The sequence below is a fragment of the Fusarium odoratissimum genome (assembly GCF_000260195.1).
Source record: "Fusarium odoratissimum NRRL 54006 unplaced genomic scaffold supercont1.13, whole genome shotgun sequence".
NCBI classification, from domain to species: Eukaryota; Fungi; Ascomycota; class Sordariomycetes; order Hypocreales; family Nectriaceae; genus Fusarium; species Fusarium odoratissimum.
Genome location: NW_022158699.1, coordinates 197,173 through 215,535, shown reverse-complemented (window position 1 = coordinate 215,535; position 18,363 = coordinate 197,173). Strand labels below are relative to the sequence as shown.

Below are 18,363 nucleotides of genomic sequence, written 5' to 3'. Positions count from 1 at the left end.
GGTCAAAGGATAAAGATATCATTGTTATATCTCTTCCCCTATACCCGAAAGTCAATTAACTAAGCGTCAAAATCACCATCAAAGACGGAGGAACAAGAGTTCATCAGCAAAATCTTATTATACTATCGCCATTCCAAATATACTATGTAGATATCCTGCTTTCATCCCCCCTCCTGTCCAGTCCCATGTGTCGGTGATCCAGTCTTCCGTTTCCAAGTTTGCGTTACCAATCATTATCGGCTTATCATTTATGCAGAGAAGCGAGTGGCACGGCGGTTGTTGCGAGTGCCAGCGTCGTTCTCCTCCTCCTCCTCCTCATCGTCATTACCACTGCCATTGGCGTTACCATTGTTGTTACCGTTGGCATTACCGTTGGCATTACCGCTGGCACCACTGGTGGTACTGTCGTTGGTGGTGTCATTGGTGGTATCATTGGTGGTATCGTTGGTGGTATCATTGGTGGTATCGTTGGTGGTATCGTTGGTGTTGTCATTCGCGTTGCCGTTACCAGCATTGCCAGTGTTTCCCGTGTTTCCGGCGTTACCAGCATTTCCGGCGTTGCCAGCATTACCAGCAGTGTCGCCATTGGCCTGAGCCATCTGGACTGGAATCACACCACCAAATGGGCCAGCGCGAGCCGGGTTTTGACAGCGGACAAGACAGACGTTGTCCTCGCCCGCGACTGTTCCGGTACAGTTCTGCCCGGCAGGGATAGAGGCAACAAGAGGAAAGTCTCCCATCTCACCGTCCCGGTTGCGTCCCCGCTCATTACCCTCGACATTAGTCGTCACGGGGATGTTATCCCATGACGTACCGGTACCGTCGGCGTTGATCATGCAGGTGTATGGCCCAGCACCGTCTGAGTTAACCTGATGGACCGTCATCTCGAGGCTACCACCGGGGTTGACCTGAGGGAGTTGGCTTCCTGGTTTGAGTGTGAGTTTGTATAACCATTATCAGCGTCAATTGGTATAGCTTACCTGTCTCTTCCATGATATCCAATGTTCCCTGCTCGATGTCGTTATCACCGTTAGACAGGGTTTCGCCAACGGTATCAGCGGCATTGCCTCGGAAGCGGGTTGCGTCTTGCTGGAAAGGGCGTCTTCGAGTTCCGTCTCGAGGAGTTGAAGTATCAACACCAAGGGCCATGCCAGAACCACCGGCATCACCAACTGCATTGGTGATGACGCTGTGGGCTGAGACTGCTGCGAGATCGGCAGTGACGAAAAGGGCCAGGATGATGTTCTTGATGGGAGCCATTTTGAGACTGTGATATTATCGTGATGTAGGTTTGAGAAGAAAGGTGGGCAAAGAGATGAGGAGTGAAATAGTCAGAGGGACTGGAACAAGAGACCTGACCGGCAGGAGAGAAGTGATTAAAAGGGAAGAAGATTGTACTGATGCTGATTGTTGATGCTGATGATTAAAACAATGAAAGGAAGATGATCAGACTTATATACAAAAGTCAACGAGCCAGTTTCCTGTTACGGCCTTCTTAAAATGCACATATATCACCACCAAAGAAGCAGCCAAGTAAAACACAAGACACTCTCGAGACATTCAACAGCTTCACGATGGTAGCCTCAAAATCTGCCAAACATCACCAGACAAACATATCACGCACCGCACGGCTTCACTCACGCTTTGACCCTTCCCGCCCAGCCAAGACCCGGAATCCTCGTCTCCCGAAGAACACAGCCACTCTGTCAAACAAAACGTCAAACAGCCATTTCTAAACAGCGATTTGCTAATTAACCATAAAACACTTGCACTTAAAACAGAGTGATAGTTTCTGAGCTCCGCCCACGGACCATGATCGGCAAACAGGTCATGGCGAACGGCGAAAGCGGCACATGTGTAACTGATACCAAGACCTCGTCTATCTTCTGAGGAGCCAATCGTATCTCTGCGTCGTCAAGTTCCGAGATCTGTGGAGGTGCTTTTGTCAAAGAGCCAATTGTCTGTCGGGGAATGTGTTTTGGGGGAGAGACGTCGCAGGTGGTGTTTCAGGGGAGAGGGCTGAGCACAGGACCAAGAACAGGACAAAACGGATGTGGTGAAAATTCAAAACTGTTTGGCTATATCTAAGCTAAATATTATGTCTATTTTGTAAAAGGTTGGCACGTGAAGGCGGCCGAAGGGTTGTTAATTGGGAATGACCCTGGCTGGATTTGTTCCCGGCCGAAACCCCGGACAGCACTAACACGAGGAAGCCAATGTGGGGACTAACTGACTCGAGTGAATTTAGCTTCGGAGGATTCGGGGCCTGATTCACCCTAGAGTTCCTCCGCAGCCAGTTTTAACATCTCGTGATGTTTAGTTATAGCAATAAAAGATAACTAGACAGTAAATAGATAAGTGCTACTGATGAGAAATAATTAAAAATTTTTCCTTGAGCCCAAGTCTGACCAAGATTTCACAAGAAACCTTACTATCACGAACAATGTCAACAATGAACTCCGCAGCGAACTCCCAGCTTCGACTCCGATGCGGACTCGTCCTCAAGAATAGGCTTGTCAAGACTGGAATGTCTGAGAAGATGGCCCAGAACTTATTACCATCTGCCAATCATAGAGCATTGTATAAACGCTGGGCGCAAGGTGGATGGGCAGCTCTAATTACAGGTAAATCACAGCAAAGAGCTTACCTATGTGTGGGTAACTTTGCTCTGACAATGAATAGGTAACATCATGGTTTCAGACCAATATCTTGGCAGCAATGAAGACGTCGCAGTCACCGGAACCACATCGAACTTGCTTAAGAGCTGGTCACAATGGACGGCCGTTACCAAGAACCAGAACTGTCATATGATTGCTCAATTGTAAGCACAGCATCTGAAACATGGAGTGAAGGCTGAAAGACGTCGCGACTAATTGGATTGATGTGTTAGGAACCATCCAGGACGACAATCTTCAATTGGAGCGGGAAAGAGAAGCATATTCGCAAAGACGATCGCGCCAAGTGCCATTCCCATTCATCTCGGCGACAACACCGTCGCAAAATTGATCGGTATGTTGGTCTTTGGAACTCCAAGGGCCATGACACGGCATGAAATCGATGTTGTCATCGCACAATTCACTGAAGCTGCGCGACTAGCTTACCAAGCTGGCTTTCAAGGCGTTGAAGTTCACGCAGCACGTAAGTCACCAGTGGTACAAGAAAATAAACTGGTATACTTGCTAATCTAGATGGCAGATGGATTCTTACTATCTCAGTTCATGTCATCAAATAGCAACCAGCGCGATGATGAGTTCGGAGGTTCAACAGACAAGCGCGTCGAACTAGTTCTTCGCATCATCCGATCTATCCGCAAAGAAGTCCCCAAGTCATTCTGCGTTGGTGTAAAGATCAATTCGGCGGACTTCAAAGACGAAGAGGGCATGGCTCAGATGCTACGACAGATCGAGTTGATTCAGCAGGAGGAAATCGACTACATCAACCTGAGCGGTGGATCTTTTGAAGACCCTCAGATGATGAGCACCAATTCTTCCCTGCAGCCAAGTTCTACCAGGTCTCGCTCAATTCGGGAGGGGTTCTTCCTACGAACAAGCGAAGAGATTCGTCGCAGATTTCCTGATCTCACACTGCTCGTGACAGGAGGGTTCAGAAGTCGGAATGGTATTGCTGGAGCTCTTGATAGCAACGCCTGCGATCTGATCGGACTTGGGAGACCAGCTGTGAAGTATCCAGAGTTGCCGAGCCAGATCATGTTTAGCAAGGGTATCAGCGATGGTGAGGCTAGATTTGACGTGGAGTCTGCCCCAGGCGGCGGATGGCTGGCTTCAAAGGTGCGCTCTGTTGGAGCAGGCGCAGAGACTGTGAGTTCATGCCCCCTCATTAAAGCAAATTTGTATTGTCACTTGAGACATGTAATTCCCTGACTAACAGCATCTAGCAATACTGGGTGGCCGCTATGAATAACCTCTGATACATATATTCTTTTATCAAAACAGGGATACTGCGGCCCAAACTCTGCAAAATGTGTCCTTGGAACCTATTCATGCTCCGTCGTTCAGAATGCCAGCTATTTATCATAGTATGGTGTAGGAAGCTGGTTATCGTCTGCGTCTGGAAAGATAATCTTATAAACGTCATTCCATCTCCATTCTTCACCCATTTTTGGACCAGTTCCTGGGTTGTGTTTCTTAGCTCCCCTACATAATTCCTTGGACTGGGCTGCATTAATGCCCTCGTTTTCATGAGGCCTATGACTTGAAGTCTCACAAGGCACAGGTACTCTCAAATGCCGGCCTAGATCCCTTTCTCTCTTGAAAGACTGGAAGCAGCGCTGGCATTCAAAATCTGGGCGTGTATGGGATCGAAAGGTATGCTCTCTAAGGCGGCATTAGTTTACCACAAGTACCTTGGATAAAATATACTAACTTGACCCGATAGACTATTTTCTATCCTGGCCCCCAGCAGGTCCTCGAAGTCTTTACCGTTCTAGGTTATGCTTATAGAACAGGCAGGGAAACTGCTGGACTTGGGGTTAGACAAGTGATTGCTGCATAACTGGCGATTGGGTGATGGGGCTGCCATGCCAAAAGGGTTAACCAGGAGGGGGAGTCTTTGGCATTAGGCGCTCTTCCAAATCCCTGTTTGAAGCGGCTTTGATTTCTGAACTATTATTATCGAAAAAGTCATCAGAAAATTGGCTTAGGTAATAAGCATCGGAGAATTCAAGGTCCACTTTCGAAGCGTTCTTGATAGTACTTCTGCTATAGGGTAGAGATGAACCCTTACGTCAGACTACAGCCACCCCGGACAAGAGAATGATCATCTCTTTAAGGCAGCATGCTCCACCTGCTTTGCACTTGAAGACTGTATTGACGCAGAGAGCCATGTGCAGCGCAGGGCACGTCGACCAACAGATCAACCAGAAATCCATTATGGCCTTATTGCATCCGGAAACAGGGTTCTTAAGGACGCTGTTGCACGTGACCGTTGGGCAAAAGAACATGGCATATTATGTTTTGAGATGGAAGCGGCAGGAGTCATGAATATCCTTCCATGCCTTGTTATCCGCGGCATCTGCGATTATGCAGATTCTTACAAAAACAAAAGGTGGCAGAATTACGCAGCAGCAACTGCAGCTTCTTATGCTAAGCTACTACTCCGCCACACTGCCTCTAGTAGCATAGAATGGAAGACTGCAAGAATGGGCTATAAACGTTCCTTGTGTATATATACTAATGGAGAGGAACCACAGGCAAAGCATCGGAGAGCTTAGAGGTATTGATAAAGCAAAAGAGCAGGACTTGGCCTTGTTCTTATCTATGGTCTTCCACCTTCCTGGCAACCGATTCTATACTTCGTAGTAGAACCTATAATATAAGCCACGGTAATTTGTTAAGACCATTAACCCTTGTTGCTTTTTAGCTTGGTATCTGATACAAGATGTAACTTGAAGGACATGAAAAGTGTAAACTCCTAGCAATTGCGTTAGTCGTTAGCCATGGTGTTGAATAGGCTCACATACCAATAACCATAACGGGAAAAAAGTCACCATAAAGCGTAATATACGCGACCGATGACCTTCCCATATCTCTCGCTTATATGTTTTGCCAAGGATTTGGCGTACAACAACACGAGCATATTCGTCTGCGGGCATGCCGGTCCTGTTTCCTCCATTCTTAACAGCCTCAACAGTAGTCTTGATGGGTCGGTACAGCGAGTCTTCGGAGATGAGAACGCCATCTCTAAGGATGTTGCTGCGGACATACCCAGTCACAACCTCAATGACTTCGATAGACAGGGGCCTCAATTCCTAAGTTCGATGATTAGCGTCGCACTTGAACGAGTTACTCTCAGTTCTGAATGGAGATATGTCAACTCACCACACGAAGAGTTTTGGTATACTGGCTGAGAGCAGCCTTGGAGGCGTTGTACACCGACTGACATACAACGGGAACATCGCGAGTGACACTTCCGATCTGGACAATGCGTGGTCGAGGGGCCTTTCGCAACAGTGGAACAAAGAGCTGACATATGCGCATAACGGCTATAACATTGACTGCGAATAGCTTCGTGACTTCGTTGACGTTGATATCCGTTGCTGGTGCTGCGTAGTGCATCCCCGCATTGTTGACGAGTATGTCTAGTCGTCCTCCAGTGTATTTGGTGACCGAGTCCCTAAGACTTTCGAGACTTGTAGAGTTGCTGAGCTCTAGAGGTAGTGCAATGATGTTTGCATGTTGTCTTGTTAGATTGTCTAAAGACTCGACACGTCTGGCTGTGGCGAATACTGTAAAGTTGTTCTTGGCGAGGGCAATGGCAAGTTGCTCGCCAATGCCACTGTTGCAGCCAGTGACGAGCGCAAAGGGAGGTGCGTATGGAGCAGTCATAGTAAAATTCTCACGGCTGCGTGAGAAAGCCCGATCGTATAGTTTACTATCTTATATGCCATGCAAGACTGTGGCTCATAAGGCGAAGTCGCGCCGCGATTCAGAGTTTGCCCCGGGTTTCTGCGGGGAGTTCCATGACTGCCGAGGCTGGAATCTTGCGTGAATCACGAGGCACGGAATTACGGTCAAGTCCGACTCTCCGATTGATTCATTTCTCGGTGTTGGACAAGCCCGACTTGTTCTACTCGTTCTCTAATGGTAGATCCTCCGACGCTAACTTGAGTTCCTCCGAAGCCAACAACCGTGTGAGTGGGTCGCGGAGAGCGGCGTCATGGCCCCAACTACTACCCCAGGTTCGGGGATTACAGAGACCAGCAGCTGCGGAACCTATAAACTATATCCCCTCGAGGAATAAATACCCACAGTCTATAAACAGTAGTAGAAAGATTCAACTCCAGCGCCTGACTATGTCTCTGGCATTGAAAGTCGCATTGACTGTTCTCACAAAACTGCCCAGGTGTTTACGAGAAGCCATTATGCCTGACATGCGAATTCCCACAATCACCAATGACCCTTCCAAGGTACAACTATCCCGCATCGCCCATGTCTACTTTGAACACCCAGACCTGGACAAGTTCGACAGATTCGCAGATGACTTTGGCTTTGTCAAAGAAGCTCAAGTCGGAGATACCAGTTATTACCGAGGTTATGGCATAGACCCTTTTGTCTACGTCGCAACCAAGAGTAAAGATGGAAAGCAGAGATTCCTTGGGCCTGCTTTCGTAGCTGCCTCTGAGGAAGAGTTTGAGAAGGCAGCTGCTCTTGAAGGAGCCGAGCGAGTTTCTCTTGAGCATGCGCCTGGTGGGGGAAAGATGATCAAGTTCAGTCGACAAGACAACACATTCTTTCGTGTTGTGTATGGTCAAGAAGAGAGAAAGATTGATTCAGAAGAACCCACCGCAACACATGAGCAGCAGGGACCATACAACAAGCCATTCACAAAGCCAAGGCGAGGTGGGTTCAATATTCACCATCTATGTACTGCTTCTTGTATACTGACCCTTGATAGGAAAATACCAGCGATACCACCCTGGCCCAGCACTTGTTCACAAGCTCGGCCATTTCGGCTACGTTGTCCCGGACTTTGATAACGAGCTAGCATGGTACACAGACAACTTCAATTTCGTCCCTTCAGATATCCTGTACCATTGGGACTTCTCCAATATGGACGTGCTCACCTTTATGCACCTGGATCTCGGCGATGAGTATTCTGATCATCACTGCTTTTTCATGCAGCGAGCTGAGCCTCATGTCAAAAAGATATACTGCCACCATACCTCATTTGAAGTGGCAGATTTTGATACTCAGCTCATTGGACACGAGTATCTGGCTAGCAAAGGCTGGAAGAGTGTCTGGGGCGTTGGGCGACATGTTTTGGGTAGTCAGATCTTTGACTACTGGGCGGATCCCAGTGGCTTCAAGATTGAGCATTATGCTGATGGTGATGTCGTCAATCGGGCAACAGGGACCAACAGGGACGTCGTTGGACCTTTCTCGGTTTGGGGTCCCGAGGTACCCAAGGACTTTGGAGAGAAGGGTGCATGAACAAGCCTGGTCTAGCGAAAGACTGGAAACTAGTTTGTCTCATTTTGTATGTCCCTCTCGTTAGAACTGCATTTCTTGGAAATAGCTATATATCAAAAATGGAATGGCGATTTATTTATGCTGTTGATTAGCTTCCTCCTGCTGCTTTTCCTCCCGAATTGACCGAAACTCTTCACTGAGCTCGATCTCTGACGTTGGTATAACTTTCGACCTCAGCCGGATCTTGAAGATTGTGTAAAGCACTGAAGTCATCTTGTTAGCCTATTGTGTAGATGCAATAGTGGATAGTTCATACACACCAGCAAAGATGGCTATGTTGATGTAACATGTGATGAATCCCTGGGCAGTGAAGTGACCCTTCACGAAGACGTCAAAACCTGAGATGTAGTTAGCAAGGGTATTCATCCATTGAGGGGGATAGGATGGGAGAGCTGTGACTTGCCACAAAACAGGATAACCAGGGAAACCATAAGCAATGTTGCCCAGGCCACGTATGGCTGAAAGGGACTCTTGTAGGGAAGATCTAGATACGTTAGAGAAACTCTTGAGGTGATGCTTCTATGTGGCATACCTTTTCTACTGTACCCCTGTTTCTTGAGACCAGCAAAGAAACGGAGATAGGTCACCTGAATGACGACCCAGCCTATAAGGCCAGCAACAGTCGTAATGTTCACAAACCAGGCGAAGACCACGGAAGTGTTGTTGACAACCGTCAAATACACGAGGGGAGACAATAGGCAGCTCATACCAACCGCATAGTGGGGGGTGCCGAATCTGTTGCAACGTTGGAAGAACTGAGGAGCATGGCCATCACAGCTAAGGCCGAAAAGAGTTCGAGAGGCGATGAAGATACAAGCAGAGCCGCTGCTTATGGCTGAAGTACACACGACAGCGTTGATGATAGAGGGGACAACTGATACTCCGGATCGTTGGAAGGCGATGACGAATGGAGACTGTGAGGCGGTTCCGGTAGAGACGCCGAGAGCTGGGTCGTTGTATGGCCTGACGGATTTTCGTTAGTTCCTCAGAGTTCTTGCAGTCCACATCAAGTACTTACACAATGAGACCGACGATGAAGATGCTGCAGAAATAGAAGAAGAATATTCGGTAGAAGGTCTTCTTTGTCGCAGCCGGGATGAGCTTTCGAGGGTTACGCGTTTCAGACCCCGAGATGGCCACGACTTGAATATTGCCGTAACTGAAAGCAGCAGGAAGCATTGCCTTCCAGAATGCGAGGAACCGTCCAGACGAACCGTCTTTGATATAAGTGTTGAAGGCTCCTGGATGGATCCAGTACCGAAAGCCCAGCCGTTCGTGATTCGGTGCTCCACCGAGGTCAATAACTAGTCCACCAATGATGAGACCGATTATGAGCATGATCTTGAGGGATGCGAAGACGACTTCGGACTCGCCGTAGAGTTTGGCTCCGCAAAGGTTGGCGACGATGATGAAGAGAAGAAAGATGGTGATCCAGACGCCAGGGTTGATCGATGTGTTCCAGAATTGAACGAGCGTGGCTGCAGCGCTTATCTCGGCTGGCATATTGATTGCCATGGTATACCCTACTCGAGTCAGATTATTGCAATCGACCACCGTCGGAAGTCAGCAACTTACAGAAGTTCCAGCCAGTTGCAGCACCTAATGCAGGCTCAACGAACTTCGTCGCATGACGAACGAAACCGCCGGTTGATGGCATGAACGCCGTGATTTCTCCTGTAGTATATGCAACGCCCGCTGTAACAAATCCCATGAGTGTATATGCGAGAAGAGCTCCGACTGGGCCTGCTGTCGCGATGACCTGGCCAGAGCTGAGGAATAGTCCCGTTCCCTACCAGAGTCAATTCTGTTATCGGTAAATGCACTGGAGAAGCTTACAATCATGCCAGCGACAGCAATCATGTTGATGTGTCGGGATCCCAGTTCACGCTTGAGGCCATTGGATGAGATGACCTCCGTGTTCCCGCTGCCCATCTCGACGTCTGCCGGCATGTCACTGCATGCGACAATCTTTTCGTCCTTATCCATTGCCTCAGAAACAAGTATTAATATGAAGTTGAGTTGAAAAGAGAAGTATGAACCTCAAATATTGCCATTGACAAATGCGGATAATAATAATGTTTCCCAATGCTGCAGTGACTCAAGTCATGTTATCTGAGTCGGCCGATCTTCTCCATTATTTATGATGGAGACCGACTCCAGTGGCTTATCGCAATGCAAGGCTCGTTTATCATGAGGGGAAACAGGAGTTTAGCTTGAGTCGCCGGTGGATGTTTAGAACGCCGGTGCGGATACGCGGGGAAAGTCGCCGGTCGGCAATAAACCGTGACGCCTCATAGCCTAGACCAGTCCAGAGCTTTACTATAATGTCTCCATGTGTCGATGCAAACGACTGTCATCTTCGCCATTTCCCTTTAGTTCCTATTCTTATCAGCCATGGCTTCCACTAAGACTAACTCTACGCATGATGACTCCTTTGAGCTATTTGACTTGAGAGTTGAGGTCGTTTGTCCGCCAGGCAAGAAAATTATGTGTGGAGCGAAAAAAGGCGACTACTTCACGCTGAAAGGTGAAATGCTTTACCTCCCACCGGACCAGGGGATCAGTATCTATAGCCTTGGTAAGATGAGAAGTACTATATAAGAACTTGCGCCATACTGATTGGAACCAGCATCCGTTCTTCCGCTTCTACCAGCCAAGCAGAGAGTGACATCTCCCAACGACTGGATGACTACGGATGCACTAATAGCTTGCCCTGATCCTAACTGTCCCTCGCAACTGAAGATAGTGAAGGAAGGGATTCGGACGTTCACTCATGCTGAGACTACTGTTGTTCCATTGAGTGGAAACTCGGGGTCATGAAGCATGATGGAAAGAGTAGCAGTTAGATGTATAATATTCATTAATCTGTTTGTGGGAAGAATGATACATCTTGAGTGTTCATTCCAAACATTTCTGCCCACATATTATCACACTCGAAAGGGAAGTCCAGGTTTTCCTGAGCTAGAAATGATATATCTAGGGTTGCTAGGTCGGGGGGACGTTGGGAGGATGAGCTGCCTTCTGAGTCTGCACTGGGCCCTCCATTTATGTCAAGCTGGTCTATCGTCTGTGGTACAGGCCCTGCAAGTCCTGTAGGCCCACCTTCCTGGGGTGTCTTGTGTCTCGTTTGGTTCTCTGTAAGTTTCATAGCGACTCTTTCTAGAAACGATGCTTGCAGGGTGCAACTAGAGCTTATGCATCCGGATTGATTGGAGAAGACCTGTGCAGCTTGCTGAATAGCCTCTGTGCAGGTTGATTCGAGCTGGCCAGATATGAAATCGGAAAATACAAGAGTGATCTATAATCAAAAAGTGTCAGTACTTTCCAGTCAAGCAACAGAAGTGGACCAACTTTGACGAGAAATGCAGCACTATAAGCTGTCATGACATGGATGGAGTCTTGAGCGAAGCAGACATGCTCTGAAAAGCGTGAAATTAGCTGCAGCATGTTGAGGGCACTGCTATATGCCACCCAGACTGTGTCAATATGATGGTTGATATACGATTTGTCGGAGACGAGAATACCATGGAGTGGTAGGGTATGAAGCTGAAGACGAAGGTGTGCACCGTAGAAGCGGATGAGAAACTCATGGCAGGATTGTTCAGTCTGTGCCGTGACGTTTGCAGTCCACTTCCTTTCCCATCGCTCAATACGGCCATCTAAGAGGCCAACAAGAGACGCGGTCTCACTAAGCGAGATAGATCGCTGCCGTGACTTGGCAGCAAGTAGTGGAAACGAAGCGGAGGTGACCAATCTTAGCGTAGTAAAGGCGCCTAGAAGCTGATCATTGTCAATGGCCAGAGGGCCGTTGCACCAGTCTTCTATTGATTCGATAAACTCAGTGCAGTCAATCATCCAGGGCCTGCCAGTCTGCAAGCTAATGCTTTATGGACATAAGTATCAACACACTCATGCTTGCACATGTATCCGAAGGGGAGGAAGATCATACCTTCGATCGTAGACAAACAAAACATACCACGTTCTCTCAACGTTCCGTCGTTCTCGTTTTTGCATTTCAGACTCCGCAACAGCAGTGGGGGAGTAAGGCGTAAGTTTGTGCCATCCCAGGTCCATACATATACGGATCGCGTATCCAACAGAGGTCCAGACTCTTGTGTCCTGCGGTTCCTTCCAATAGGTGAGGATGAGAATTGCTTGCACGATTTCGATGGATTTGCTCCCTCGGCGGAAGACGTTTGCGAAGAGGTCTTGTGAGTGATCATAGAGCTTAGCATACAAGACGTGATTGAAAGCCTTTGCTGACATGGCTAGTATGGAGCTCAGAAGAAATGCAGACTTGGAGCGGACGTAGGTAAAGGTATGGAGATAGGGATCGAGTTGGCTGATGTATGGATTTAAAACGGTTATGAAGCTGGGAGGATGTCAGTATATACACTATGAACACGTAGAAGATCCTGGTTACCTATCGAATAGAGACTTTGCCAGAGATGGAGTGACCAGCCCAAGTTCAATGGGATCTTCAAGTGGCTCATTGCTGCTTCTCTGTCGCTGCACAGGTTCCTGGTCCGCACTTAGAATATTGCCTAGAGAGAACTTTCCCTCCAGCGCCTGGTGGTTCAGTAATCCTGATGGCTGTAGATTATTCGTATCATCTTCAGTTTCGGAGGTATGGGCCCCTGCTGCCGCTGGACTCTCCAGACTTGGAATCGACTGTGGTGAGATGGTAGGGGCTTTCTTCGTTTTCGTGAGTCTATGCTTCATGTTAACCATATCACAAGACCACTAGGTTGAGCTTCCTACTTTGTGCCTGGCTTGCGGCCGCGACGATGCTCCCTGAAAATACAATCAAGGGCTTTGCGGGTACAACGTTCACATTTAGACGTATCTTGTCCCATAGGACGACATTTCATCTTGACTCTTCGACATTGTATACACGCATTAGCACTCGGAAGAGATGGACTTGACATGTTGGCAACGTGCTGATGCGTACTTCATTCAGTGTTCTGCACCTGGCTCTGGAATGACCCTGGTTGAAGAATCGTCACCAAGCCTGCCTGCCCAATCAATCGCGGTCATCACCAAATCCGGGGTAACTAGCGTAGTGGATGCTCTCGATAAGAAGGACGTTGCTGATTGGTTCAGAAGCTGATAAGCAGTTAGCTGATTATCATCCCGGCTATCTCGGCATTCTAACTCGCATCTAAAACGCCGGTGTCGCTTTCTTGAACGCCGATAATAGCGTTGAACACCGGCGGCTTTTCCCAGTCGTCATATTCAAGTACTCATATCAGGCTCTATCAAGACTAGTAATTTCGTCATCTTCAACTCCACGACTCATAGAGATATTCAAGCACTGCAGAATTCTCCTAAAACTTTGTCAGTTTCAATCAATCGATCGTTATGGCGGTCTCTCGCAATGGCAGCAGTAATACCGCCCACGTCAATATGATGACGGACAGCGTTATAGCGAACCTACCACCTGATGGTCTGAGAGTTATCATCCGCTCACTACTGGCATCGCACCCTGACATCACAACGAGCTTTGAAGACGCAACACGACAATACCTTGCTCAGGCCCAGACAAAGTCTTCCAAGTCCCAATTAACCACTCTCGATATTGATGGACTGGAGAAGACCCAGAAGATAGCTCGCTGTATGCTTGGGTCTGGGCAAGCGTTTGATGGTGTTTCCATTCTCGACAAACTGGTTGTTCGCGGTATTCAGATCGCTCTTGACTCACCGGAAACCGAGAAACAGAGGGTTGACTCACTCCTAGCTTCTATGGATGGTGATTTGGTCCAAGCAATGACAGCTGTGACGAAGAGACTTGCTGTAAGCTCGGGGGCACGAGTGTTTTCTTCGATAGAACAAAATATCGTCCAAAGACTGTTGGAGTCTCTTACTCAGTGTCAGGAGATGCTGAAGGGCACATTCATAGCTTTTCCCTATGGAAGGGGTATGCTCACAACGGCAAACATCTTGGGTGTTGCTTTGCCGGACTCGCCAGAAACAAGATTGAGCAAAGTACCTTCAGACATTGCACAGCCTCCGCCGGCCAAGGAAACCTTTCAACTCGGTGATAGACCACTACCTCGCATTTTCTCAGGCCTATGGCAGATGTCAAGTCCAGCCTGGGGTTCCGCACAGATGTCTAAAATCATCGAAGGATTCTCGACACATGTTCAAAATGGATTTACTGCGTTCGACATGGCAGATCACTATGGTGATGCTGAAGTTCTCTATGTAAGTACGCGATACTTCAAGGCTCTTCACGGTTGACTAACACGACTACAGGGCCGTTTTCGGTCGATGTATCCCCATAAGGACGAAATGTTTACTGCAACAAAGTATTGCGTGTTTCACCCCATCACTGTTTCCCGAGAAGCAGTGCAGGCCAATGTCAGCGAGAGGTGCAGTAGATTACAGCAAGAGGTGATTGATCTACTCCAATTCCATTGGCAGCTTGTAAGTCTTGATGAATGTTCGACGAGCCTCACTGACAGCCGTAGTGGGATAATCCGCAGTATATCGACGCGCTGCAATATTTAGTAGAAGACAAACGCGTGGCTCGGATTGGGCTGTGTAACTTTGACACGGAACACCTTGAACGAGTTGTCGAAACTGGTGTCAAGATATATACGAATCAGGTGCAGGTTAGTAGTTGAACAGGCACTGATAGAACTGGTACTTACTGGCTGTAGTTCTCACTGATCGATTCGAGGCCCACTGTGAAGATGGCAGATGCATGCTCAAGATATGGCATCAAGCTGTTGACATATGGAACTCTGGTAAGCCTCTTCTGATATGATCGCCGTGCAACCACTAATAAATCATTTCTCCAGTGCGGTGGGTTCATCGCGGATAAGTGGCTCAACCAGCCCGAACCAGATGTCTACGATACCAACATTACTCCCAGCCAGAGAAAGGTAGGCGAAACAGCCATATTCTTTCATTAACTTACTGACGATGGCTGAAGTACTACGGAATGATATGCAGCTGGGGCGGCTGGGATCTCTTCCAAGAGCTTCTTAGCGTCCTACGCACCATCGCGACAAAGCACAAAGTCAACATCTCCAACATAGCTACGCGCTGGGTCTTAGACTTTCCCTACGTCGGAGCAGTCATCATTGGCGCACGGATCGGTATGAGTGAGCATACAAGTGATAATGCTACTACTCTCGGCTGGAGCTTGGATGATGATGACCGCCTGGTCATCGAAGAGGTCTTGAACCGGAGTAACAGAACCGAGATGTTTGAGGCAATGGGCGATTGCGGTAATGAGTACCGATAAGAGAACCGCATCTGTAAGTGGAGATATCAGTTCAACACTGGTTCCGAGTTTCCAAAATGGGATGGGGGGAATATGTAACGTCTGATGAATGGTACATCCACCTCGTGTATGCAGACGGCCCATTCGGACTGGCGAGCTGAACTAGTACCGGAAGTCCTTTGTGTGAAGCGAGTTTGCTTTGACCTATTTCGTCTCAATGAACATTCCGTGTCTTCAATGCACATGCCTTTGTGATGTTTCTCAAATATGCTACAGCCTTGTGTTGATATTTACCTCAACATCTGTCACGATTATATCCATAGTCTTTTACGAGCAAAAGTTTCTGAACATTAAAAGGTCAGGAGAGCTAATACTTATGTATATAAGGATGACATCCGGGACCTTTTCCGCCAAGACACCAACCCGGTAAATGATCTTCATCCCACCACAAATCAGGCCTCATCTGTAGGTCACCACGCGTTCCAATCACCATCTCCTCTACATGTCCTTGTGACTAACGACCCATTATGCAGCAACCAAAACGATGCAGTTCTTAACCGCTTCAGTCCTCGCCACGCTGATCTCCGCGGCTGCCGCAGCCAAGCAGATGCAGATCAACTACTACAGCGACACCAAATGCAAGTCATATTCCGGTCAACTCGATGTGACCTGGGCACAAAGCATTTACGCAGGAAAGACAAACTGCTACAACTACCATTATGGGTCCAGCATGCTGATCGCAGAATGCCAGGCCGGAGGGTGCCTCTGCAATATCTACAAGTCAAGGGACTGCAATGGCTATCTGGATCAGATGAGATATACTGGGGACTGCAAGTGTAAGACGGCAACGAGCTTGGCCCAGGCTTTTGCGTGTTACTACAACGCGTGAAGAACAAGCAGTGTTTCTGAAGCAGTAACTAGATCATACGTCTTTGTGTGGTATTGGAAGCTGATTCCACGGCGACACATCTCGTCGACTCGGATTTCTATTAAATTGCAGAAAGGCTTCAAATCCCGAGTCCCAATCCTGTGAACAATTGATCTCTTTGGCAAGGTCATAATCTGTAGAGGTATCACGGGGTTACATCAACCTTGACGCAATCAAAGTCCCTGTTGTTGCTCTTCATAGTAGCAGGTCTTCTGGTAATTGTATTAAATGGTCCAGAGGAGAATAAGGAAGTAAATTGTTGCAGAAGATTGCGATACATCTAAGATTATGTTATAGACTGATGATAATAATATATTGCTATTAATAGTAACATACCCTCTAGGTACCCTAAAGAACTCATTACATCATACCATCAGTCTTAATACAAGGTTTAATCAACATTATAAACATCAACCAGAAAACTCTCTCAGCGACAGAAACATATCATATATTATTATGCATAAGGCTATATTCCCGGCAACATACCTAGACTCTCATTGGCAAGTGAGTACAATGTAACCCGCTGCATGCCGTTCCCCCTCATTGGTGACCTCACAAAGCATGAAGAAACAAGGCTTTCTGAAACAACGGTTGATCACAGCTGCATAGTCACATGAACGTCTCGAATGACCAACAGCATGACGTTTGGCCATTGCTACCTGCCTTGTTGGTGACATAGTCTTGCTATTATATGAGCAGTAAGGCTGGTCATGATGGAGCTGGTTGATTTATTGCTGTTGGAGAGTCCCCTTTGCTGGATCCAACAGAATTCTTTCAGGCGATAAGTACATTGAAGATATTAGAGATTCTTATCATGGACAACATGCTACGGCCCTTAATGCGGTCTCTTGTCACCATGCTCATCGGAGCCGAATGTGGCCTTGCCTATCTGACAGAGATGGCAGATACCATGATCGCAAAGGGCGTCAAACCGGACCTTGGATATCAAGATGCAGTCCTCTATCTTGGGTTTGAGAAAGCCTACGAGCTTTCTGGAGATCAGAAATATCTTGATTGGTACATCGGCCAGATCGATGGCCCCGTTGTTCAAGAGGATGGCTCTATTAAAGGGCTCAACACATCACGGTATATCCTTGATGAGTACCGAATGGGGCATAACTATCTATACCTTTACAACCAGACTGGAGAGCCAAAATATGAGACGGCTGCCAATACTGTTAGACGTATGTTGGACTCGTATCCTCGCACCCCATCCGGGGGCTTTTGGTGAGCGGAAAGCATTAAGTTCCTCTCTCACAACACCTGCTTATGAGGATTACAGGCACCAGCAATTCTTTCGCGATCAGATGTGGCTCGATGGTATCTACATGGCAGACTCATTCTACGCTAGATGGACGCATCTCTATGACTCGGACAATAACACAGCCTGGGACGACATACTTCTGCAGTACGAGCTCATACATGAGAACACGATCAACGAGACAACTGGCCTTCACGTGCACGGATGGGTCGAAGGCGAAGCATCATGGGCTGATCCAGAAACAGGCCGAGCGCCAAACGTATGGGGACGTGCTCTTGGGTGGTACTTCATGGCTCTCGTTGAGGTGTTGCAGTACTTCCCCACGTCACATTCCGGCTACGACCAGTTACTTGGGTACCTTGAATCCGTCGCAAAGGGTCTCAAGGCCTCCCGCGATCCAGATCTTGGCAGCTGGTGGCAAGTCATGAACGAACCCTACCCCAAGCGCGAAGGGAACTTTATCGAGAGTAGCGGCTCCTCCATGTTTACGTGGGGCTTGTTGAAGGCTGTTGACTTGGGATACCTTGTCTCTGATGAGTATCTCGAAATTGCCAAAGATGCTTTTACAAGCTTGATTGACAACTTTGTCACTGAAGGCGAAGACGGTTCGTTGATTCTGAACAGCACGGTTGCTGAATGTGGTTTGACCAGTTCCAATGTCACGTTTGAGGTGAGTGCGGCATCCATAACGCAAAAGCTTACTGACAATATCAGTACTACATTAGCAGACCAAAGCTGGAGAATGGGCAAAATGGCGTGGGGCCATTTATGCTTGCTTCTTATGAATGGGAGTCATGGGCGAAGGACGCATGAACTTTCCCATGTCACAGCAAAGCATTTGGATCATAATCGGAAGTCAACGATGTATGTTTGGTCTCATTTCGGATAAGTATAGTTACTGCGAAACTTCATACTCCGTTGTAGCGGGCAAAGTTTTAATTATTGTCCTTGTTCC

The 18,363-nt window shown here is 47.8% G+C and overlaps 10 protein-coding genes across 10 annotated transcripts; 6 read left to right on the top strand and 4 right to left on the bottom strand.

Annotated features, from left to right (window-relative positions):
• Window positions 1-125: 125 nt before the first annotated feature.
• FOIG_08450 (uncharacterized protein) lies at window positions 126-1,260 on the bottom strand (the record flags this gene model as incomplete). The annotated part of the gene is made up of 2 exons (XM_031208487.1): window positions 126-925; window positions 981-1,260. The coding sequence occupies 2 exons, from the start codon at window positions 1,258-1,260 to the stop codon at window positions 249-251; spliced, it is 957 nt and encodes a 318-aa protein (XP_031061493.1). The 3' UTR covers window positions 126-248.
• A 1,192-nt stretch (window positions 1,261-2,452) lies between these two features.
• Window positions 2,453-3,928, top strand: FOIG_08449 (uncharacterized protein; the record flags this gene model as incomplete). The annotated part of the gene is made up of 5 exons (XM_031208486.1): window positions 2,453-2,624; window positions 2,683-2,821; window positions 2,891-3,138; window positions 3,196-3,818; window positions 3,896-3,928. 5 exons carry the CDS (start codon window positions 2,453-2,455, stop codon window positions 3,926-3,928), a joined length of 1,215 nt encoding a protein of 404 aa, XP_031061492.1.
• Window positions 3,929-5,358: 1,430 nt separating this feature from the next.
• On the bottom strand, window positions 5,359-6,344 carry FOIG_08448 (uncharacterized protein; the record flags this gene model as incomplete). The annotated part of the gene is made up of 3 exons (XM_031208485.1): window positions 5,359-5,430; window positions 5,480-5,767; window positions 5,838-6,344. 3 exons carry the CDS (start codon window positions 6,342-6,344, stop codon window positions 5,359-5,361), a joined length of 867 nt encoding a protein of 288 aa, XP_031061491.1.
• A 467-nt stretch (window positions 6,345-6,811) lies between these two features.
• Window positions 6,812-7,949, top strand: FOIG_08447 (uncharacterized protein; the record flags this gene model as incomplete). The annotated part of the gene is made up of 2 exons (XM_031208484.1): window positions 6,812-7,358; window positions 7,414-7,949. The coding sequence occupies 2 exons, from the start codon at window positions 6,812-6,814 to the stop codon at window positions 7,947-7,949; spliced, it is 1,083 nt and encodes a 360-aa protein (XP_031061490.1).
• Window positions 7,950-8,008: 59 nt separating this feature from the next.
• On the bottom strand, window positions 8,009-10,114 carry FOIG_08446 (uncharacterized protein). The gene is made up of 7 exons (XM_031208483.1): window positions 9,825-10,114; window positions 9,564-9,777; window positions 9,007-9,511; window positions 8,521-8,951; window positions 8,395-8,472; window positions 8,249-8,326; window positions 8,009-8,191 (listed from the first exon to the last, which is right to left on the bottom strand). Exons 1-7 carry the CDS (start codon window positions 9,972-9,974, stop codon window positions 8,061-8,063), a joined length of 1,587 nt encoding a protein of 528 aa, XP_031061489.1. The 5' UTR covers window positions 9,975-10,114; the 3' UTR covers window positions 8,009-8,060.
• A 196-nt stretch (window positions 10,115-10,310) lies between these two features.
• FOIG_08445 (uncharacterized protein) lies at window positions 10,311-11,322 on the top strand. Its single transcript, XM_031208482.1, has 2 exons — window positions 10,311-10,566; window positions 10,618-11,322. The coding sequence occupies exons 1-2, from the start codon at window positions 10,383-10,385 to the stop codon at window positions 10,806-10,808; spliced, it is 375 nt and encodes a 124-aa protein (XP_031061488.1). The 5' UTR covers window positions 10,311-10,382; the 3' UTR covers window positions 10,809-11,322.
• FOIG_08444 (uncharacterized protein) lies at window positions 10,834-12,916 on the bottom strand (the record flags this gene model as incomplete). The annotated part of the gene is made up of 5 exons (XM_031208481.1): window positions 10,834-11,286; window positions 11,340-11,871; window positions 11,938-12,360; window positions 12,412-12,699; window positions 12,750-12,916. 5 exons carry the CDS (start codon window positions 12,914-12,916, stop codon window positions 10,849-10,851), a joined length of 1,848 nt encoding a protein of 615 aa, XP_031061487.1. The 3' UTR covers window positions 10,834-10,848.
• Window positions 12,917-13,179: 263 nt separating this feature from the next.
• On the top strand, window positions 13,180-15,565 carry FOIG_08443 (uncharacterized protein). The gene is made up of 6 exons (XM_031208480.1): window positions 13,180-14,192; window positions 14,244-14,414; window positions 14,459-14,602; window positions 14,651-14,737; window positions 14,792-14,875; window positions 14,926-15,565. The coding sequence occupies exons 1-6, from the start codon at window positions 13,350-13,352 to the stop codon at window positions 15,238-15,240; spliced, it is 1,644 nt and encodes a 547-aa protein (XP_031061486.1). The 5' UTR covers window positions 13,180-13,349; the 3' UTR covers window positions 15,241-15,565.
• A 198-nt stretch (window positions 15,566-15,763) lies between these two features.
• FOIG_08442 (uncharacterized protein) lies at window positions 15,764-16,108 on the top strand (the record flags this gene model as incomplete). The annotated part of the gene is made up of 1 exon (XM_031208479.1): window positions 15,764-16,108. One exon carries the CDS (start codon window positions 15,764-15,766, stop codon window positions 16,106-16,108), a length of 345 nt encoding a protein of 114 aa, XP_031061485.1.
• A 788-nt stretch (window positions 16,109-16,896) lies between these two features.
• On the top strand, window positions 16,897-18,221 carry FOIG_08441 (uncharacterized protein; the record flags this gene model as incomplete). Its single annotated transcript, XM_031208478.1, has 3 exons — window positions 16,897-17,374; window positions 17,430-18,078; window positions 18,123-18,221. The coding sequence occupies exons 1-3, from the start codon at window positions 16,962-16,964 to the stop codon at window positions 18,219-18,221; spliced, it is 1,161 nt and encodes a 386-aa protein (XP_031061484.1). The 5' UTR covers window positions 16,897-16,961.
• Between the last annotated feature and the right edge of the window lie 142 nt (window positions 18,222-18,363).

What these genes read in the sequence shown, in the direction of transcription:
- FOIG_08446 (XM_031208483.1), bottom strand. Translation starts at nt 9,974, where the DNA reads ATGGATAAGGACGAAAAGATTGTCGCATGCAGTGACATGCCGGCAGAC. An exon ending in TTGCTGTCGCTGGCATGATT is followed by an intron (nt 9,778 to 9,824) that starts GTAAGCTTCTCC and finishes TGACTCTGGTAG; the next exon opens with GGAACGGGACTATTCCTCAG. An exon ending in TTCCCTGGTTATCCTGTTTT is followed by an intron (nt 8,327 to 8,394) that starts GTGGCAAGTCAC and finishes ACTACATCTCAG; the next exon opens with GTTTTGACGTCTTCGTGAAG.
- FOIG_08445 (XM_031208482.1), top strand. Translation starts at nt 10,383, where the DNA reads ATGGCTTCCACTAAGACTAACTCTACGCATGATGACTCCTTTGAGCTA. An exon ending in GATCAGTATCTATAGCCTTG is followed by an intron (nt 10,567 to 10,617) that starts GTAAGATGAGAA and finishes GATTGGAACCAG; the next exon opens with CATCCGTTCTTCCGCTTCTA.
- FOIG_08443 (XM_031208480.1), top strand. Translation starts at nt 13,350, where the DNA reads ATGGCGGTCTCTCGCAATGGCAGCAGTAATACCGCCCACGTCAATATG. An exon ending in GTGATGCTGAAGTTCTCTAT is followed by an intron (nt 14,193 to 14,243) that starts GTAAGTACGCGA and finishes ACACGACTACAG; the next exon opens with GGCCGTTTTCGGTCGATGTA. An exon ending in TATATACGAATCAGGTGCAG is followed by an intron (nt 14,603 to 14,650) that starts GTTAGTAGTTGA and finishes TACTGGCTGTAG; the next exon opens with TTCTCACTGATCGATTCGAG.